The sequence below is a fragment of the Ceratotherium simum genome, chromosome 3 (genome assembly GCF_057802395.1).
Source record: "Ceratotherium simum simum isolate JZ-2026a chromosome 3, ASM5780239v1, whole genome shotgun sequence".
NCBI lineage: Eukaryota > Metazoa > Chordata > Mammalia > Perissodactyla > Rhinocerotidae > Ceratotherium > Ceratotherium simum.
Window position 1 is genome coordinate 49,424,391 of NC_141902.1, and position 22,902 is coordinate 49,447,292.

At 36.4% G+C, this 22,902-nt stretch overlaps 1 protein-coding gene across 1 annotated transcript in view; it reads left to right on the forward strand.

The window, feature by feature from the left end:
• Window positions 1–22,902, forward strand: part of UNC13C (unc-13 homolog C) — a 584,623-nt gene that overhangs the window by 240,452 nt on the left and 321,269 nt on the right. Inside the window, 3 exon segments of the mRNA XM_087427449.1 lie at window positions 5,218–5,437; window positions 16,332–16,559; window positions 17,548–17,689. Coding sequence (XP_087283575.1) covers window positions 5,218–5,437; window positions 16,332–16,559; window positions 17,548–17,689 — 590 coding nt within the window.

Genomic DNA, 22,902 nt, shown 5'->3' on the forward strand with positions numbered 1-22,902 from the left:
TAGGCACGTAACTTTTAGTCTCTGTTTGAACTTTCTACCACAAATAAAATTTTAACTGAGTAATTTTAGCTTCTACAGTCAATCTTATGTGATGATTATTCTGATGAATAAATCAGCCCTGAAATTATGTCTGTTTTTATACACAGGAACTTAATCTACTGTTGTTCTGGCTTCATGCTTATAACAAATTTAAAAGGCCACATTGTACATAATCTTTGCTCTGAAAATCTTCCTGATGCTTTTGTCCAGAAATAGTAAAATGATATCTTCAGGACAGCCAATAGATTTTTTTTCCCAAAAAAGCACACCTCAAGTACGTGAAAAATGCTTCAAAACCAGAAGCATATTTTTTCTCAGAATTATCAAAATGTGATTTTTTTTTTTTGAGTATGGGAAAGAAATGGGTTACATAATCCTATGAGGGAAACCCACAGGATGAGGAGGAAAAGAAAACTTCATTAGGGGAAAAAGAGAAAAGGTATATGGCAAATGGAGGCAAAAAATCTTTGTTCCTGTTATAAATATTAACAGTTGGTATATTCGAATATTGATGGTCTAAATACGCTAGTGATTGCCCTTGGCAGGAGGCCTGATTGCTTTATTTCTTGGACTCCTTTTAATTTCCTCTTATAGTTACGAATAGAAAAGACAATTCATTTCCTTCCAGTGTCCTAATTGTTCAAACAGTGATATATTAGGGCAACTCACTTTAAATTCCAGTTTCTTGGAGCAGAAATTTTTAACAAAATATTTGTCTAGAAGATGAGCATCCTCTCCTTTGTAGTCCATAGCTTGTACCTGGCTATAAAGGCTTATCAGAGTGAAAGCATTTCTTACCCTGCTTTCTACAGATTAAAACAGTGTCTACACGCAATAAAAAGTGCCTTCTTTTCTGGAATCACTTCAGTAATGTCAAAATAATGTTTATCGTTTTTTTTTTCTTATTGTGAAAGTCTTATGTCCTGTCTACAAATAGAAAAGAATACTGGAATAACACACATCTAACCATGCCTACCTTTGAAAAATTAAGTAACTTACTTTTTATTTTAGTGCTTTCTTGGTTTATAAATTATTTTTCCAATGAGCATGCATTTTACTATAATCATAAAATACATTTTAGAAAATAATATATGTTTGTTGTAGAAGATTTGAAAATTTTCTAAGTATTTAAAATAGATAGCAGCAAGTCTCCCAAATTGCTGAATACACTCTGTTCTTAGATCCTAACCTCATAATTCGGACTCTGCTTGTTCTTGGAACCACTTTCTCCTAGGCTTTACCTAGGCCAGAGACCCTCTCTTGATAACATACCCAGTCCCATCCTTTCACTTCAGCTAGGATGCTATTAGCTGTATCTAATTATCTTTCTACCTATTCTAAGTGCTACATTAAAAGAAAAATTTTCTCTTCCCTTTAATCCAACTCCTATTGGTGACTTACAGACTTCCATTTCCTGTGGTCCATGGCTAATTTTAGGATTTCCCTTTGTTTTTTCTGTGTTGCTTTCATTCATTGCCCCCCACCCTATCTTTTTGCCTAATTCCACAAAAATCCCCATGCTCTCTGTCCTTCTTGTAATCTAGTTTGATCTGGTCTCCTTTTGCTGCTAAGAAAGCACCTTTTTTCCCCAAGATGCAGTATGCCCCTGAGATGTGAGAATTCCATCTTATGAGATGTATTTTTACATGTTTTCCCTAGCTATTCATTTCCTGAGTTTCTAAACTGACCATCATTTCATCTTACACTTTGCTGGAGTAAGAAATGTTTTCATATGTGGGGGCCAGCCCCGTGGCGTAGCGGTTAAGTGCACGCGCTCCGCTGCTGGCGGCCGGGGTTCGGATCCGGGCACGCACCAACACACTGCTTCTCTGGCCATGCTGAGGCCGTGTCCCACATACGGCAACTAGAAGGATGTGCAACTATGATGTACAACTATCTACTGGGGCTTTGGGGAGGAAAAAAAAAAAAGGATGAGGATTGGCAATAGATGTTAGCTCAGAGCCGGTCTTCCTCAGCAAAAAGAAGAGGATTAGCATGGATGTTAGCTCAGGGCTGATCTTCCTCACAAAAAAAGAAAAGAAAGAAAGAAATGTTTTCATATGTCGTTTATTTTAGGGTAATTTTCAGCATTGATTAACACATGCTCATGTCCCAAAAATCAAGAATGAAAAAGACTCATACTGTCATTTCCCTGAGACTGGGCATAGACACCCTCCAATGAATTATCCAATGTTTTTCTCCAGCTTCTATAGCTTTTAAATGTTGAAATTTGTTTTAATGCCCCATTCAATTGATTTTCTTTCTTCTTTTTTTTTTTTTGTGAGGAAGATCAGCTCTGAGCTAACAGCCATGCTAATCCTCCTCTTTTTGCTGAGGAAGACCAGCTCTGAGCTAACATCTATTGCCAATCCTCCTCCTTTTTTTCCCCCAAAGCCCCAGTAGATAGTTGTATGTCATAGTTGCACATCTTTCTAGTTGCTGTATGTGGGACGTGGCCTCAGCACGGCAGGAGAAGCGGTGCGTCGGTGCACGCCCGGGATCCGAACCTGGGCCACCAGTAGTAGAGTGCCCGCACTTAACCGCTAAGCCATGGGGCCAGCCCTCAATTGATTTTCAATGTGCTGCCTAGTAAATTTTCCGTGTTTCTTATTTTTGGAAGTTAACTTCACTTTCTCTTTTTGTGAAATGATCATGGCTCTTTAACAAAACCAAACCAAACAAAATGTTTCAACGAAATCCTCTCAGCAGTCTATTGAGAACTGTTTTTTATTTGCTTTCTTCCATCCCGTTTAATTTTTTAGCAAATGTTCTTTATATGTATTATTTCTATAGCCTAAAGATTTAGAGGACTGACTGTATATCATTTGAATTCAATTTAAAAAAAGGATGTAGGAGATTAGATAATATGTATCAATCATTTAATTAATCTTAAACTATATGGATAAATTCATGTTCAAAAACAACCCCTTGCCCATCTCTGCTTTTGAAGTTCATACGTATTTCTTACTTTTCCTGTGTTCAGTAGAAGACTCTGTTCTATTCCCATCTAGTGTTTCACTGAGTTAGAATTGTTATTTTCCCCTACTAAGACAAATAACAAATTACCTGATGCAATTGCAAATATAATAAATTCCTTCCTTATTTTTTTTTTTTTGCTAAACCAAAAATGCTATATTAAACACATAGACACACACACCCTATGCCCCACAGCCCAGCTAGAACAGGAAGCTCTCTATGGAATGCTGATGGAAAATCTGTTATGCCAAGAATCATCCAATTCACTTTAATGATATTGAAGATACCCACTTTGGTAGGCAGTAAAGGGGAAGCAAAGATGAATAATACATGCTCCTAAAAAGAACTAAAAAGAAATCTTAATAGTTCTTTGCAAGACAAGACATCTTCATTATGAAATGAAGCCAAGAGATTTACTTTGCTCAGGCTATCTTTATTGAAAAGTCATAGACCCAGCTGTTCTGTCTGGAAATACCCCACTTGAGTAATTCTCATATTTGTTCATAGTACTGCTTGGTAGAATCCCTCGAAGTATAAAGAGATTTGACTAGACCCTTCTGTAGTAGCAAGGCTGGATCTGGCTGTTGAAAAGATAAAAAAAAAAATTTTAATAAAGCTTAACTCCCTGGCAGGGAACCCCCCACGACCATTACCAAACATATTCTGGGAAAACACATAATGAGGAGAATGTACTAATAAAGGGAAATACACTGTCACCATATGGTGGAATTATAAAATAATGGAAGGTTGGCCATTTCAACACTGTGAAATTTAAGGGTGATTAATGCAAAATATAAATGTTTCCCTTCTAGCGTTACTTATCAGCTAGGCTCCTACAGGATTTATGTAAATATTCATTCGTTATGCATCAGGGAGTTGTGTGAAATTATCTGTGATTGTAACCTCAGAGAGTGCTAGTCTTTCTCTCAGGAAGTGACCTGCAAAGGGGGATATGAGAAGCATAGAGAAAGACTCATCCAGACAATTCTCTTTTCTATCAGCCTATGGTTGTTTCTTGAAAATCCACTATCAATACTAATACTGAGTATTAATGTGGTGTTTTGAAGTCTATGGAATGCTTTTGTTACCACCATACAATTTGATCTTCAAAATAATAACGTAGATATTAAAGGAGGAAAGTGAGGCTTAGAGACCTAGTCTCTCTGTAGATAACAAGACTTTTAAGTGGCAGAACATAGATTCATTTCACAAAAAGTGTATTGCACACTTATTATGTGCCAGAGACAATGATAGGCACTATTTAGGCACTAAAGAGAGAAATATGGCAGACAGCTCCTGCCTAAAGAAGCCCATTTTAAATGTCGTGTGATGGGGCCTATGCTAAGGAACTGAGGTCTCCTGGCTACTCGTTCAGTGGAATTGTCCACCCCACCAATGGCTTGTCATTAGAAAGTCCTTCTGTGTGCTGTTAAAAATGATTACCCTTTAAAATATAAATCACCATGCCACATTTAACCTTTATCCACTACCAATGTTTTCTTTTGAATTAGTTGATGAGCTCCTTCCTACAGGATAGATGATGAAAGCAGTCCCCTGCAGAAAGAATTATAGAAGAAGCATACATTGGGGCCGGGGAGAGGTGAAGTGTCAGGGAGGGTACAGAGCCAGGGAAGAGAGACCTGGGTACGATACAAAAGAGGGGTGGGGATGTTTCTAGAGGGGTAGGGTCAGAATTGAAAATACTTTCCATCTACTTCACGGTTTTACCAAGAATCAACTAAGACAAAGGATGGTAATATAAATTTATTTTTTAATTGTTTCCAGAGCACCTATCTCAAGCCAGAGACTAGGATAGCCTCTGAGGGTTGATAAAGCTTTGAACAAGATGTTCATCATCCTTGCCTTCTTGGAGTTTACAGTATAGCAAGGACATAGACATTATCAAGTAATCAGAGCTGTACACTGCTATAGAAGAAGCTTGCACAACAGCAGAGCCCAGTCCAATCCAGAAGATGAGGGAGTTCTTTGTACTCCAATAATTAAATTGGGCCCTAGAACACTGACAGAAGAATGAGTGAGCTGAGTTATTGTGCTTACTGTCAGCACTTAAATCAGTAATCAAGGGACTCTCTCGAAATAGCATTTTCAGGGAAAAGTGATAAAATGGTTTGTGTTATCAAATCTGCTGTTTTTCAAATCCGCTGACTTGGCTTGTGTTGGTAACTTCTCTCTTCTTCACAGAAAATACATGTCTTCAAGAAGACCTTGCAGGCTTTGATCTACCCCATGTCCTCCACCACCCCACACAATTTTGAGGTCTGGACGGCTACAACACCTACCTATTGTTACGAGTGTGAAGGGCTCCTGTGGGGCATTGCCCGGCAAGGCATGAAGTGTCTGGAGTGTGGAGTGAAATGCCACGAAAAGTGTCAGGACCTCCTGAACGCTGACTGTTTGCAGAGTGAGTACTCGGTTAGGCTGAAGAAGTGGGTATGCAGAGCCTGCCTTATCCTGTATATTTTCGGGTTAGACCTCTTCAACTCTTGCTGTTTTCAACAAATCCTACCCACTCCCTGCTACTGCTACACAAAGATACACATGCTACCCATCAAGTCATATCGTTAATTATGCATTCCTACAGTGTTGAACTTGATACCTACAGATTCCTCAGAATGAGTACCTGGAGTGCAATCGCACTCTCATCAAGTAGAAAACTTCAAAGTGACTTCCAATCTATTTTCTCACTCTTACCTCATAATAGCCCCATGTGATAAGTGGGAATATGTTAAAGTCCTGTTCCTCAAACAGGGGCTAAGGTACACCCCTGTGATTACAGCAAGTGGAATTCTTTTCCAAGACTATGAGGTGCCTGCATGAGGGAGCTATATTCTTCTTCAGGCCCCGCACAGGCCTTGGAATTGGGAGGTCTTGTGTTTGAATGTCAGACAGATTCAACTTACTAGATATGTAACCTTGGTAAGTTTTTCAACTTCCCAGTGCTTCATTTTCCTCCACCAAATAAATAGGCATAATAAAATTTATCCCAGAGGGTTGTTGGGAAGACTAAATGAAATAGTCTCTGCTAAGACTCGGGCGCATAGTAGACGCTCAAGGAATATTAATGGCCTCCCCATCCTTTCACACTTCTGAATAAGTACATGTCACTTTGACCTTCATGACAACTTATCTTAAATTTTCCATTTCCAAAAAACTCTTTTGTACTGATATTTTGATTAGGTCCAGAAATGTCAAAACATCATACTCCAAAATACATATTGTTGACTTTTCACTGTTGCATTTATTTCATCATATCTGCTGACCTTAAATTACTAAAAAACATTGACAAAGCAATCTATTTAAACATGGATTTTTGTTTGGAAATAATATATTTTTTTCACTTAAATATTGTCACCTCTGTTTATTGTTTATATGAATACAATCAACGTAAGGTGCATGGGTCGCCTAAAATTGAAGGGGGACCAAGAAAAATGTCAAAATAAAGATTAAATCAGAAATTTTATCACAGCTGGTTTTTGCAGTAAGTCACACACATTCTACAGTTTTTTCCAGCTGATTGGTATTTTCCCTATACAATCAGTTCAGATATAGGCTGTTAATAGTGGTGAATGCATTTTTCTTTTTTGTGAGGAGATCAGCCCTGTGCTAACATCTGCCAATCCTCCTCTTTTTTTGCTGAGGAAGACTGGCCCTGGGCTACCGTCCGTGCATATCATCCTCCACTTTCTATGGGACGCTGCCACAGCATGGCTTGCCAAGCAGTGAGTCAGTGGGCGCCCCGGATCTGAACCGGCGAGCCCTGGGCCGTCACAGTGGAGCGCGGGCACTTAACTGCTTGCGCCACCGGGCCAGCCCAGTAGTGAATGCATTTTTAAAAATCAAAATAGGTAGCATCTGTTCTTTGAAAAATAAAATGTGTATTTAGGAATAACTGCTTAAAAGGAAGGGGGAGTGACTCAATATTACTCAGCCAATTTACTTGCAAAATCTCATAATCTAATTAAAATTCAGTTCACTTGTTTAAAAAATGAATTGTAAATAGGCTTCTTAAGAAATAAGCATATTAGGGCAGTGACATTTGAGAATACAGATAGGAAAAATATTGCCATCTAGAAACAAATGGCTTGAATCCCTTAAAGAAAAAAGTGATGCCGATCATACCTAAGAAATGCGTTCATTTTTTCAGTCTTTTAGAGAACAGAGATGCCACCCATTCATTAAACTTTAGAAACATTTTCATAATCTATTTCCATTTCTCAAGACAGCATGTATTATTTGATATTGGTCAAAAAAATTAGGCAATTTTTCATTGAGGTTATTCATTAAAATGCACATGTAAATTAGAACAATCAAAAATAGTGCAGAAAAATAAAGGTGGGTATGTATGTCCCAAGAAGGAGGTATTTTCTTTAATATTACCTCCTTACTTTTTCCCTAATGTCAACACTCACACTGAACAGAAAGAGATTTTGCAAGTATATCAATTCAACTTGACTACTTTCCACAATAACTATAAATAAAATTTGAAATTCTCCCTGCAGCATCAGTGACATTTCCTTAAGAAATTTCTTTTTATTGCTTTAATCAAGAAATGTGCAATGGTGACAACTTGTGTAAAATGCTTCCATGCATGCCAATATTGGAAGAAAAGGAGAGAATAAAAAGTTAAGAAAAATCAGAGTTGGAAGATATAGCTAATGCAGCCTCCTATAGATATAAGGAGATTCTATGATTTCCTTCTCAAAATGGTCATTCAATCTCTGTTTAAACATCTCCAGGGAAAATTTGACACCTTCACAGGCAGCTTGATTCATCATTAGAAAATTCTAGCTTATATTTTAAAATTTGAACCAAGACCTGCCTCCTAGTAACTTCTAGATTTGGCTTTCTTTAAGCCAAATCTTACCTCTGGAGAAAATATTTAATAAACTGACTTCCATTGTATATGACAGTTTTTCAAAAACTTGCAAATGATAGTCTTCTTCAGGTCTGAGGGTCTAAAACCCTCATTATTTTGCTAATCCTTTTCTGAAGTTATGCAGTCTATTAACATACACATACACACTCAGAAAAAAACAAAAGGAAAAAAAAAACACATGTAGTCTGACCATGACTCATGCAAAAGAGAAAGTATTACAGTTACTTCAAATTGACTTGAGTTTGGTATTTCCTTCCCATCAAGTGTTGGGTCTGTGACTGATACACTTGCAGTCGAGTGAAATCAGGCCAGGTGACTGTAAGATCCCACTCACTGCTCCAGAACTTCCCTGCAGGATCAGAGGTGCGTGGAAATATCAAGTTCCCCAAACAGCCTCATCTCAGCTCTTGTCTAGCTGATTTTACTTGGTGGTGCTTCCTACACTTTACAGCCTTCCTGGCCCAAGGCTGACGGCCGTGTAGAGTGGTAGATAGAACCAGAGAAGACCAAAGGGAAACAGAAAGATTAATCACTGAGAAAAGGGAACTGATTTATCCTGCCCCTCTCAGTTCCAGGCCAGTGGCAGTAGCCAGAGTCCACCTGATTTTTCTTTAATTAACTCAGTTGTGTCCTGCTATTTAAAAAAGGCATTTCATTCTTTTTTGGAAATAGCACTTGGTGGTGGAAGAAATGAATTGAAGCTCATGGAGGAACCGTTTGTGACCCTGAATGATGTTAATATAACCATAAGGAACTTGCCATGACAGTTATGGTAGCAGGTTTAAACTAGTAAAAAACGATGTGTTGGCTGGGATGAGGTTGTACACAGAGTGAGACACACGTAGAGAGAGATCATGTGTAAAGCATTTTCCTTGTTATCTTTTCAAAGTAGAAAAGAGACAACTTTAGAAATTGGAAAAAATATGCAAATAATCATGGTCCTTAACTCTGTTGGCCTGTACTACCTTACACTTCTCCAAAGAAGGAATCCCAGAGGCCCACTGGGATAATCCCAGAATAAACATTCTGCCTAATTTTAGTTCCTAACTGGAAATTTCAAGTACCTGCACTAGAACAGAAAGTAGTTCACCAAAAGTTCAGGAAGGAGCATTTTGTTAGATGTGTTCTTTTGTTCTGTGTGTTTCCCACTAACATTACGTTAAGCTTATGTATCCTCATTATTAGCCATTGCAAATTTATAACGTTAACAAAATATGGTTAGTGCACTCCTGTCTGCAAACTAGATACTGATTCTCTTTATTCTGTATTCGTATTACCACATTTTGCAACCGTGATGTCTTCAGGTAGTCAGTGATTTGTATATATTGAGCAGCTATTGTGGATGGGAGCTTTATTCTGGGTTTTCTGAGCTCAAAAGAAAGTAATCAATGTTGTCTTTGGACTCAAACGTATTTTTTCTAAAACTTAACTTAGATGAATAGATGTGAACACATATCTTGGAAACTTTTGACATTCTACTCTTTCAACAGCAGCTAAACAAAATATACTTGCATAGTGAATACTCAGGAAGCTTTGAAGAAGGATTCTGTGTGCCCCCTGCCATAGGGTGGAGAGCATAGTCTTTTTTTCCCCAGAACTTAGCCCACATTTAAGCACAGTTAGTTGCTTAATAAATGTTGGTTAAGCAACAAATGAGGGCATGAGAACTGCAGTGAGAAATAGCATGTAATGATTTAAAGATCATTCTTCCGTAGAACCGTAGATTTTTTAGGGGAGACTTTGAGATCAGTGGGTTGAAGAACCCAATCTACTGACTTCACTGAGTCCAGACAATATAGTATCTTGTAAAAAAGAATTAAGTGGATGTTATAAGTGGGTTAGAACCCAGGTCTCTGAACTCCCAGCCTAGTGTCTTCTCCTAATTTATAAAGAAATATACAAAGTTGACTCTAAGGGAAAAAATGGAAAGTTGTTGAATTTTATTTTTTGTACTACTCCACTTTCCTATCTGGCACCCCTGTCTTTTAGACATTCTATGCTGCCCAGACTTTGGCTTCACAGAGCTTCCTGTTATGATGACTCCTTATGGCCTGTCCTCTATGGCCAACTCACCAAACTTGGAGTATATACCCATCACAACGTACTTCTTGCATTGACTTTTCAACAACACTAAGGAGGAAATGATTTGATAAGTTAATTTGGATAAAAGTGGAATCAATTGTTAAGTTAGTTTAATACAATGGTTAATTTCTTAACCCAAAGGAATCAACTAGTAGTGGAGCATTTTCAGGTGTTGGGGTAGGCTGCTGTAGGGGGACAAAAAGAGTGAGTATGCCTTACATAACGCCATAGAGGAAGTCAAAATAACATAAGCAATGGACATATATCTACATCTTTATATATCATAGTCCTGTGCTATTTGAGAAAGATCTGGTTTCTAATCCTACCACCACTGGAATTTTCAAAACCTCTCTGAGCATCATTTTCCACATATGTGAAAAGAGTTAATAATACTTGTCGATGCCCTCCAGCTAAAGACCACCAGGAACACATCTGTAGTTTTAAAAGTTCGGTTTATTATCGGTTTTTACAAAGGGGAATGCATACCAGGATAAACCATAGGACATCTCGGTAAGAGGGTGTTAGAAAGCAGAGGTTTGCTCTGGCTTGGGTGTTGTCTTGAAGTGAGGACAATTCTATGACTGTGTATGTAAAAAATTCTTATCTGCATGGAGGGCAGACTAGAGTAAGGCTGATGGCTGTATTTAGTAAAGAAACAGGGGTAAATGACAATAGTTAGGAAAGGGGATGTTTAGTATTTTGTGGTTTGTACAGTGACCTTGTTTTCATCTGTGCTTAGACAAAATTAAAATTATAAAGTAGACTAGTCTGTCTCACTTCCATACTGTCACAGAGTGACCATTTGTGAGGTTGCTGTCTGTGAGCTTGCTCATGTCCACCAGGAGGACTACGTGGTCTGGCTGTGAGCGCCAGGTCAGCTTCCAACACTGTGAACTAGCTGTAAGTGTCAGCCAAGATTCTCTCAGAGGCTATTTAAGAAAAGAGAAATAGAAAGAAATCTCGTGTTGAAGTTTTTCTTTGTTTTATTTTCTTTCATTGTTTTTTTGAAAAGGACATGAAGAAATCTATGTAACTAAAAGTGACAAGAACAAAAAGATCTTTCCTCCTTCCATCTCTCCCTTGTTTTCTTCTTTTTTTCCTTACATAGTAAAAATATTTTTGAAATTGAGCACTTATATATTTTTTTTAACAATTAATTTGTTCCCCTAATCCTTATAAATAGTTTTTGACTCTGAAATGACTGGGGAATTTTGAGAGTATATCTAGATATTGCTCATGAGATGTAATAGCTTTGACATACAGTTGTGAGAGTGCGTTACTGATTTTGTCTTCTTTTAATATGCAAATCTTTCCAAACTTTTTTCTAAAAGTTTGCATTTGCCAATAACGGGACAACTGAATATGGTGGGTGTGTTATGGGTGGAGGAGGAGGAAAGGCGGATTTTTGCTGTTTGTTGTGGAACCCACGCCCACTGACAGTGAAGTCACTTTGTAAAAGGTGGCAATTCTTTGAAAGGGGGTTACCTGCCCACTGTCGGAGATGGGCCACCTGCGAGAGTGGGAGATGATGCTATGCTAGGTCTGTGCTCCTCCAGTTATCCTTCTATTAAACATCAGTCCTTTGTTGTTTGTAAGAAATCATGTAGTGTGTAGCTTTGATTTTATAAGAAAGAGGAGGCGGCTGACTTGAAGACCGGGGGAGTTGCAAGTCTGCTCCTTGAAAAGACTGAAGACGTTAAAAGAGGAGGGTTAAGATTGTCTTGGATATAAAGCAACTAAAGGGAAAGGGTAGCAAATGCCAACTACGTACCAACTACATGATTTCATGGGAAACAAAACAGAGAGGCACCAAAAGCAGGCCCACCTACCTGGTTTTACTGGGAAAGAAAAGAAAAGCAATCAAGTTTCTCATGCTAGAGACACCTAGAGAGAGAAACGCCTCAGTATCAGACCCTCTGCAAGCTTTCCATGCATGTTAACCATCTACCTCCTTTGGGTTCACCAGCCTCAAATGCAGGTAAGGATTTATGGATGTAAAAAATAAAAATAATAATTTCTTCTAGCTTCTTTGAACTCTGTTTTCTTTTATCCTCAAGCACCTCACTGGCTCCCATCTAACAAATAGCTGTAGAGTGTGTAGCACGTGGCATACAGTGGATGTGGCACTTTCCATGGAAGGGGTTTCAGAAAGTTACTTTACAGATCAAGGAATCATGAAACTCAAAACCCTCAAGTTCCTTGTTAATGTGAAATTCTTTAATAAATGCTTATATCTTCACCTTTTTGACATTCTGAAATCCCTGTACTTGTTCAGTTATTGAAACTATTTGCATTATCTCCTTTAATCCTTACAAGACCCTGTTAAGGAAGACACTACTATTATTTCCTTTTGTGTATCAGATGAGGAGACTAAAGCTTACGGAGATAAAGTAACTAGTCCAATTTCAAATGGTTAGTAAGTAGCAAATCAGGGTTCGCGCACAAAACTGTCTCCTTCTATACCCAAAGCATCATGAGCTACTATGCTGTTTTGCCTTATTTAAAAGTGATTTTCTTGATGTATTTCTTCCATTTATATTTGGACTTATGCCCTGTTTTATGCTGACTATTAAGTGTATGAGGTGTATAGGCCAACCAAATTCTGCTTTCTAATGATGGACACACAGCCTTTGTTTTCTGAAAATTCCAAATCTGAAGCCAAGGGCTAGGTATATTTTGTCTCTTCATAAGATGTATTCCACAGCATGTTTATTATTTCACACTGAATTTATTCTTGTTTCTTCCAGGATCATGGCTGTAGGGTCAGAATGTGCAAGAGGTTCCTAACATATTAAATTAAACCCAGAGCCAGATTAAATACTCAAAAACAGTAATCATTTTATTAATTGAGGTCGGCCTTACAGTCTAGCATGAGGATATATGTATACTTAGGTAGCTGTGTCAGTGGTGATTAATAAATATTCAAGTATTTTGTGAGGCAGTTGCTTGAAATCGGCCATGTTAGGAGTACTTACACCACAGAAATCTAATGCTACAAATCAGGTTTTGTTTGTTTTTTCTATAGGGGAGGGGAGAAAATGTGACCACTGAGTTTGGAAAGCCTCTGTTTCTGTTAAGGAAGAGATAAGATCATATGCTGAGAACGGAGGGTAATGGGAGTGAAGTAGGTGACTTGAGATTAGAAATGCTTGGAATAGCTGTGAAGGAAAATAGGAAAGAGAAGAGACTGAGACCAAGGGATACTATTGCAGTTATCATTATATGGAGATCATTATTTGAAAGAAACAAACTAAAATTGCGAATCACCACATAAAGGTAGAGAAAATGGGAATTTCACATGAAATGTATATGTTTTGGGTAACAACAATTAAAGAAAAAGTAAAAGTTCTAATTAATTGGCTGTCCCATTAAATTATGTAGAAGGGAACCATGTGAGACAAGTTGGCCTCTGTTTAAGGTTGAATTCTCTTGCAGTTTTGTTGTGCATAATTGTATTGTCTGATCTGTCAATTAAGTGTTTTTAAAAGTAATGATGCATTCCATTTGGATAAAGTATTACACTTTACAAAGTGTTTTCACTGTGCATTATCTCTTTTGATCTCATTTATTGTTGATCTCTGGTTGACATATTACTGTATTTCAGTGAAGCTACTAGAACTTTTACCACACATTTTGAAGGAAAACTCATATAAATGCAAATTTAAGTTTATCTCTGATGACTTTGAGATAAACAGAATAAGCCTGAAGGAAAATAATAAACCCAAAGGACTGGAAATTCATGACAAATTGCAACTATTTAAGAAATAGTTTCATTAGAAAAATAAGATATGTGGATTTGATGAACAATAGGGCAATGGAAAGTACTTGTAGATCAGTGACAAAAATTAATTATGAATTTGTCTCTGTATCTCTGAACTGAGTAGATCTAAGTTGAATCATTTTCTCCAGATGAAAAATTATAAAAGTAGAATTTTTAAAAAGCTACATATTTTTTCTAAAATAACAGATAAAAGGCTTAAACATAAGCCTCTGTTAACCTGCTCTGCCCAGATTGGCGATTTCACAGTTTATGGGTCTGTCCATTTTCTGTACGTATTAGAGAAGATTTTCTACTCCAACGTCGAGAGCACTGATGAAGGATTTCAAAGCTAATTGTCAAGTTTTCCTAATTAATTCTTCAAAAGAATTCAAGAGGCAGTCATTAAGTACAGAGATTTGATTCCTTTGGGTGAAAAATCTCTTGACATTCTAGCTTTGAATTTAGTATTTATTGCTTGAATGAACATTATTACGTGGGTGGTGGTCAGCTGGCTCTTCCTGGATTAAGAAAAATAACCCAAAACACATTTGACTCTCCAGGACTTTAACATTCTTTCCTAGAGCCTTTGGGGGCACTAATAATTACAATAATAATAATTGTTTATAAATTCGGGAGAAAGTCACATTTTTATGGCATTTCTAATCCTTTGAATATTCTTAGGAAAACGGTCACAAGCCAAGCTTTTGGGGCACTTTGAATCTTGCAGGTAAATTTTTCAAGCCACCACTGTCCTTTTGTTTAATGAATATTCCAGTATTTGAAGTAAAATGTGCCTATTGGGTAGTTGCAACTATTTAGTGTAGCCCAAGCTAATTTTACTGTGTAAGAATTACGCACTGTGGAGTTAAGCCATTATTGATAAATTACAAACATGCTTAATTGCTTAAGAGTGCATAATTTACAAATGTGTAGCTGTTCTAGGGCCTGTTTTAACAGATGACTAGGGCATTGAGAATGTCCTTTCAAATTACCTTAAATAGGATGCATTAATTTTTAGTATTCTTTTTTTAAATGTGGTTTAAGTCCTCAAAGGTTAAAAAACAAACAACATTAAGACAGGAAATCTGCTCTTTCTACCATTAGAATATTCATCTCTTTTAGTTTCCTCTAATTACACCTTGATTACCATGAATGTGTTTCTTCCACTTTACAAAACAAATGTTATACTTTCAAGTAAATGAAGATTTTCACTAAATTACTGCTGTCAAATTGTATATGAGTTTATTATAATCAAAGTTAATAATTGATCTTTCCTCTTTTGTCTTAGCTTCTGTACTGAAATTGGGCTTAACATACACAGAATTAGATTCAAAGAAGGTTACTGAGGCTACCCTTTGTGGTAGGAATTGTGCAGATAAGTTATTCCATTTAATCTCTAAACATTTTATGAGATGTTAGTATGCCGATTTCAATGTAAGATTTCAAAAAATTGTAATACAATTTGGGCAATACTTACAGTTATGTAAAGGAAAACTAAAACAGTTACTAGCTTGAACACAAGGCTTTTTATTTTTTATTCTTTTAACTATATCTCAGTTGTTTCTGTGCCAAAAAATGTTTGGTTTCAGCAGCGGCCCTTCCTGCAGACACTGGTGCATGGGCTTTTGCTTTCTCACTTCAGTTTCACTAAGGGACCATGAGAGTTGGAATCATGGTTCACTATTTACTTGCTGTATAACACTGAGCAACCCAGAATCCACACAAAGCGTCGAGAATCTCTTACCGGTAGTTGGAAAAGGTGAGGGACTCAAAAATGGACTTTGAGAAATTCTTCACTGCCAGAAGGATTTGTGTTAGGAAAAAAAAATGCCCAGAATGTTGAGACCAATCATAAAAAACAATGAAATCAAAAAGGATTTTGAGAAGAAAGTGAGGATTCAGCCTGTTCAAAACCATGGCCATATCATAGAATGAGAGTTCAAGTCTGGGGTCCGTCAAGCACCTTACAGATCATCTAGCCCAGTGTTTTCCAAATCCTTTTTAAACAACAAAACCACTTTCATTCCAAGTAAAATCTTACCCTATACATATTTCAATATATAACAAATAACAATGGTATTTATTTTACAAGAAAAACTTAAGCATCTAATTACAATAAATTCCATCAATAAAAATAATTAGACACTTTGGATGAACACAGGTATTTGAAATATTGATTTTTGAGTCACATTTGTCATATATATCCAATTTACTTCTCAGTTTTGTTTTGGTTACCCATTGAGTAAACATCTGTGGTGTACAGCACATTTGACTGTGTTTTATTTTTGTTGTTTTTGAAAATTTAAACCAAACATTTGCACAACTCCTGATTTAGTCCAAAAATACAACCGAAAAAACTAGGGATCATGGAGGTCCATTTACTGGCCAATAATGCAAGGCCTAGTTGTTCTGAATCTCAGCGTAGGGCTGATTGTTCTGATATTTTCTGAAAAAGCCACTCTGACTCCCCAGAATGAAAGCGTTCATTCATTCTCATATTCCTTCTTTTTCTCCCTCTTGGGCCTTCAAAAAATAACTTCACGTATATTTACATCACCATTGATTTTTCCATTATAGGAGCAGCAGAAAAGAGCTCTAAGCATGGTGCCGAAGACAAGACTCAGACCATTATTACAGCCATGAAAGAAAGAATGAAGATCAGGGAGAAAAACAGGCCAGAGGTGTTTGAAGTAATTCAGGAAATGTTTCAGATTTCTAAAGAAGATTTTGTGCAGTACACAAAGGCGGCCAAACAGAGTGTATTGGATGGGACATCTAAGTGGTCAGCAAAAATAACTATTACAGGTAAAAATAAGTTGTCTTTAAAATTTTTGTCCCACATTGAGATTTTTACATGTCTTAGAAATCACTGCCAATAATAATTATAGGTAAAATAAATAGAATTTTTCAATCTTGTCAATATTGACACAAAGCCTAATTGGTACTTCAAGTTTCTAAAATATGTACTAGATAATTGAAGTAATTTCAGTCTGTGTCTTGTTCTAATCAAAAGCTCTTCCAGAGGAAGAAGGTTCTGTTTTACAATATATTCGTCCATATTCTGCAGTTTACAGGTGATTAGCTTTACAGGTGATTAGCTTTGTTGCTGCCTGCCACTGATAAATTACCAGAGTAGCCAGTTGTCTCCTCAGTCGGTTTTTCTTAATGAGAAAAAGAGTATCATTTTACTTACTCCTGGATCAATATCCCTCATTAATTTGATCCTTGAGTCAAGGCAATTTGAGCTTAGTGATGTCTGATTTGAACTTCTGAGGTTGCTTGTAACATTAACAGCAAGTGAATAGGTGTTATGTCAATGTTTACCAAGCCTCTTAGCTTACTCATATTGTAATTAAAAGGTAAAATAAAGACACTTCTCTTACTAGGTTGAGTTGATTAATACTGAGAGCAAACTAATAAATAAATAAATTTTAAATCACAGACTTTTGAGTTACGTTGTGTAACTTTTTGCATATTGTATGCGCATCCTCGTTTCTCTATACAGGTATACAGTAATGTGTATATGAGTATATAGCTAATATGTATGTGCATGTATATGTATTTATCTCCTAATCATTACAGTCAAAAGCAAATATTAGTCAAAGTTTCAATGTTCAGTGTGTTCATTCTTTTATTAAATATTTTTTTAAAGTTTTGTTGCTCATGAGAATGAAAACAATGGGGAGGCATCTGCAAACCTAGGGATAAAAGTGATAGAAAATGTTTCCTTTGTTATCAGGTTTTGTTCCAGAGGAAATATTTATGTTAAAATGTTTATTTTGGTTTATTTCAGTGGTTTCTGCACAAGGCTTGCAGGCAAAAGACAAAACAGGGTCGAGTGACCCATATGTGACAGTTCAAGTTGGAAAGAACAAAAGAAGGACTAAAACCATTTTCGGAAACTTGAATCCAGTATGGGATGAGAAGTTTTATTTGTAAGTATATTATGTGAAACTATTACAAATATTAATACATTTGAGAATAAACTTAAGATAGGCATGCAAAATATGTAAGCAATAATTATCTCATATTTTAATAGTATCTATGCAGAAATCACAAAAAAGTGAAACTAATGTACTCAATACTCTTACAATATTTATTATTTATTCTTAATCTTGTGAAGCAAGTGAATAAAAAGAATATTACAAACCAAAAAAGGTAGCACAGTTGGGGTGACTTTGCAGGAGAAAAAAAAAGATTACAGCATGATCTATAACTTGGGTTGACCCAACATAGCTAGGAATTCACAGGCTTGATTCAGCAATATCTTGACATCTGAAGATTTATGATTAGAGACAATAGAAAGACTTTGGGTGTCACCTGACACCTCACACCTACACCAGACAATACTGGCAAAATGGTTGATGATAACTTTAACAACCTCTCATTTTCTGTGAGGTCATTTATTTTTAAACCTCTAAGGTCTTGCACCAAACAGCAAGAAATCATTTTTCTGTCAAGGGTTCTTTTCTTTCTACCACTCCCTCTTGGACAACATAAAATGACTTCCAATTAGCATCTGGTGGAAAGGAAAATCCCTACCAGAATTTTAAGGCAGTCCTTTCCTTTTCTTTCCTTCTCTCTTTGCTAATGGTTTAAACATGGATCTTGTTAACATGCTAAGTAAGCAAAACCAACACATCCAGCTTGTATGGGAATGTGGGCAATAGCGTGTAAGAAATATAGTTTCTTGTGTATATGGACTGATAAAAGGGAGTATTAAGAAATGGGTTTGGAAAATCAGTTGGGACCGAAAAACGGAGGGCACCATAGAATGAGTCAAGGGATTTGGATAGTTTCTCCCTTCAGACTGATAGAAGAAACTATTTTAATACTACTTTGTTAACAGAAGATAAGAAATCAATCGATCGCCATAAATTCAAATTCCTAAGGCAGTTAAGTAGATGAATAAAGCAGGATAAGGGCAACGAAGGAGAAGGACGGGGACTATGGCATACTTGAGCGCAAGTGACTCTTGGAAAAGAGACAGTTTCCATTGCCTTGCTATTATGCAGATGCAATGCAGCTAGAGCTTCCAGTTTCTTAGGAGAAGCTGGAAATTCAAAAGTTTTAAAGTAGTTTTACTGAGGTAAAATTGACAAAACATGAAGTCTACATATTTAAAGTATACAATTTGTTAAGTTTTGACATATATATATCTCCGTGAAGCCATCCCCACAGACGAGATAATGAATATATCCATCACCCCAAAAAAGTTCTTCATGTGCTCGTGAAGCCATCCCTCCTAACTCCCCACATGTCAAGGCAATCACTGATCTGCTTTGTGATGCTGTAAAATATTTTTCATTTTGCATTTCATAGAATTTTATGTGAATAGATCATGGGGTGACACTCCTTTTGTGTGGTTCCATTCATTCAGTATAACTATTTTCAGATATATCCATGTGGTTGAGTTCAGCTGTAGTTCATTTCTTTTTATTGCTAGGTAGCATTTTATTGTATTAAAATATCACAGTTTATTTACGCATTCACCTGTTGATAAACATTTGGTTTGTTTCTAGTTTTTAGCTATTAAAAATAAAGCAGTTAGGAACACTTGCGTATAAATATTTGTATGGATATATGTTTACATTTCTCTCGAATAAATACCTAAGAGTGGAATACCTGGAACATATATTTGTGTTTAATTTTTAAGACTCTTTTCCCAAGTGGTTGTACCATTTTACCTTTCCACCACCAATGTATGGGAGTTCCAGGTCATATACATCCTTCTAACACTTGGTAAGGCCAGTCTTTAAAATTTAAGCCATTTTAATATGTATGTAGTGATATCTTATAGTGGTTTTATTTTGCATTTCTCTAATGACTAATGATTTCAAGCATCTTGTCATGTGCTATTCATGTATCATCTTTAATTGTGTTCAAATATTTTGCCTATTGTTTTCGTATTTGTATAAGTTTTATAGTTTTATGCTTTACATTTAGGTCTATGATACATTTTGAGGGAATTTTTTAATATGGTGTAAGTTATATACCTAAGTTCTTTATTTTGCATATGGATATTTATGCAAATATAATGGTTTCTGCACCTTTTTTTTTTTTGTGAGGAAGATCAGCCCTGAGCTAACATCCATTGCCAATCCTCCTCCTTTTTCTCCCCAAAGCCCCAGTACATAGTTGTATGTCATAGTTGCACATCCTTCTAGTTGCTGTACGTGGGACACGGCCTCAGCATGGCTGGACAAGCTGTGGGTCAGTACACGCCCGGGATCCGAACCCGGGCCGCCAGTAGTGGAGCAAGGGCACTTAACCGCTAAGCCACGGGGCCGGACCCTGCACCATTTTTTTAAAGCACTATCCTTTCTCTGCTAAATTGCTTTTGCACCTTTAATAAAATTCAGCTCTCCATATACATGTGGATATATTTCTGAATTATTTATTCTATTCCATTGATCTATTTATCTATCTGTATGCCAATACCACACAGTCTTGATTACTATAGCTTTAATTTATAATGTCTTATTATGACTTATTATAAAAAGCAGTGTTAGTCTTCCAACTTTTTATTTTTTTCAGTTATTTTATCTATTTTAGAACTTTTGAATTTCTTCCATATGAATTTAGAATCAGCTTATCATTTTTCACAAAAAATAAAAAGCCTGATATAATTTTGATTGCCTTATTGCCTGGGCTGAGATCCAGTATGATACCAAATAGAAATGATAAAAGCAGACATCCTGGCCTTGTTCCCACTCTTAGATGGAACACACATTCCTTTCTTGATTAACTCTGATATTAGCTGTAGGTTTATTGTAGATTCCATTTATCCAGTTAAGACAGCCATCTTCTATTTCCAGTGTGCTGAGTGTTTTGATCAGAAATGGATGTTGTATTTTGTCTAGTGCTTTTACTGCATCTATTGGGATGATCATATGATTCTGAATGTCATTTTTTAAAAAATTTACTTTGAAGATGTTGTTCCATTGTCTACTGTGTTTGCATTGTTTTCTGGTTCTCAACGAGAAATCTGTTGTCCTCATTTTTGTTCTTCTGTACATGTCTTTTTCCCTCAAGTTGCTTTTAAGATTTTGTTTTCTTTAACTCATTTGCACAATTTGATTATAATGTGACATGATGTAGTTTTCTTTGTGTTTCTGGTGATTAGAGTTTATTGAGCTACTTGGGACTGAGTCTGCAGTTTTCTTCAAATTTGGAAAAACTTTGGCTATTATTTTTTTAAATATTTTTTATGCCCCTATCTTTTGAAGACTCCACTTATATATATATATATTAGCCTTCTTGAAATTGTCCCACAGCCCACTGATGCTCTGGGTCTCTCTCTCTCTCTCTCTCTGTCGACCCAACTCCCTGCTCCTCTGTGTTTCACTTTGGATTATTTCTATTGCTATGTGTTTAAATTCACTAACTTTTTCTTCTGTAAGGTCTAATCTACTTTTAATCTAAGCCACTGTATTTTTCACCCCAGATGTTTTAGTTTCCATCTCAGGAAGGTCAGATTGGGTCTTTGCAACTTCCATGTCTCCACTTAACTTTTTTTTAATTAAGACAATTTTTTTTTTAGAGAAGTTTTAAGTTCACTGAAAAATTGAGGGAAAACTATAATGATTTGCCATACACCTTCCACCCGTACACATCCATAGCATCCCTGCTATTATCACCATCCCCCACCAGAGTGGTACATTTCTTACAATTGATGAACCTACATTGACACATAGTAATCACCCAAAGTCTGTAGTTTACATTATGGTTCACTCTTGGTGTTTTGGGTTTGGACAAATGTATAGTGACATGTATCCATCATTATGGTATCATATGGAGTATTTTCACTGCTTTAGAAATACTCTGCGCTCCACCTATTCATCCCTCCTCCCACCCCAAACCCCTGGCAACCACTGATCTTTTTACTGTCTCCATTGTTTTGCCTTTTCCAGAATGTCATATAATTGGAATCATACCGTATGTAGCCTGTTCAGATTGGCTTCTTTCACTTACTAACATGCATTCAAGGTTCCTCCATGTCTTTTCATAGCTTGATAGCTCACTTCTTTTTAGCAGTGAATAATATTCCATTGTCTAGATGTACCACAGGTTATTTATCTATTCACCTACTGAAGAACATCTTGGTTGCTTCCAAGTTTTGGCCATTATGAATAACGCTGCTATAAACATCCAAATTCAAATTTTTGTGTGGGCATAAATTTTCAGCTCCTTTGGGTAAATGCCAAGAAGCATGATTCCTAGATCATATGGTAAGGGTATGTTTAGTTTTTGAAGAAACTGCCAAACTGTCTTCCAAAGTGGCTGTACCATTTTGCATCCTCATCAGCAGTGGATGAGAGTTCCTATTGTTCAGTATCCTCTTTAGCATTTGCTGTTGTCAGTGTTCTGGATTTTGGCCATTCTAATAGATGCGGAGTGGGATCTCATTGTTGTTTTAATTTGCATTTCCCTGGTGGCATATGATGTGTAGCATCCTTTCATGTGCTTACTTGCTATCTGTATATCTTCTTTGGTGAGGTGTCTGTTAATATTTTTGGCCCATTTTTTACTCAGGTTGTTTGTTTTCTTATTGTTGAGTTTTGAGTTCTTTGAATATTTGGATAACATTTGGATCCTTTATCACATGTGCCTTTTGAAAATATTTTCTCCCTGTTTGTGGCTTGCCTTCTCATTCCGTTGACATTGTCTTTCTCTACTTAACTTTTTGAACACATGCAAAACTTATAATAACCATTTTGATGTACTTGACTGCCAATTCTAACATCTGTATCCATTCTTGCTTAGTTTTGATTGATAAATTTTTCTCCTCGTTATGTGTTATATTTTTCTGCTACTTTGCATGCTTATAATTTCATATTGATTGACAGACATTGCAAATAATACTTTGTTGGTTGCTGGGTATTTTTGGCATCCTATAAATATTCTTGGGCTTTGTTCTGAAACATAGTTAAGTTACATGGAAACAGTTTCAAGATCCAAAGAATGATCTTGCTTTTAAAATTTGTTAAGTGGAAATGAAATAGTGCTCAAATTCAGGCTAATTATTCCTCAACACTGAAGCAGGACTCCACTGTGTACTCTGTCTGCTGACTTATGAACAATAAATTTTTCAAGTCTGCCCAGTAGAAACAAGCACTACTTCTGGCCCTGGTGGGTGCTGGGCACT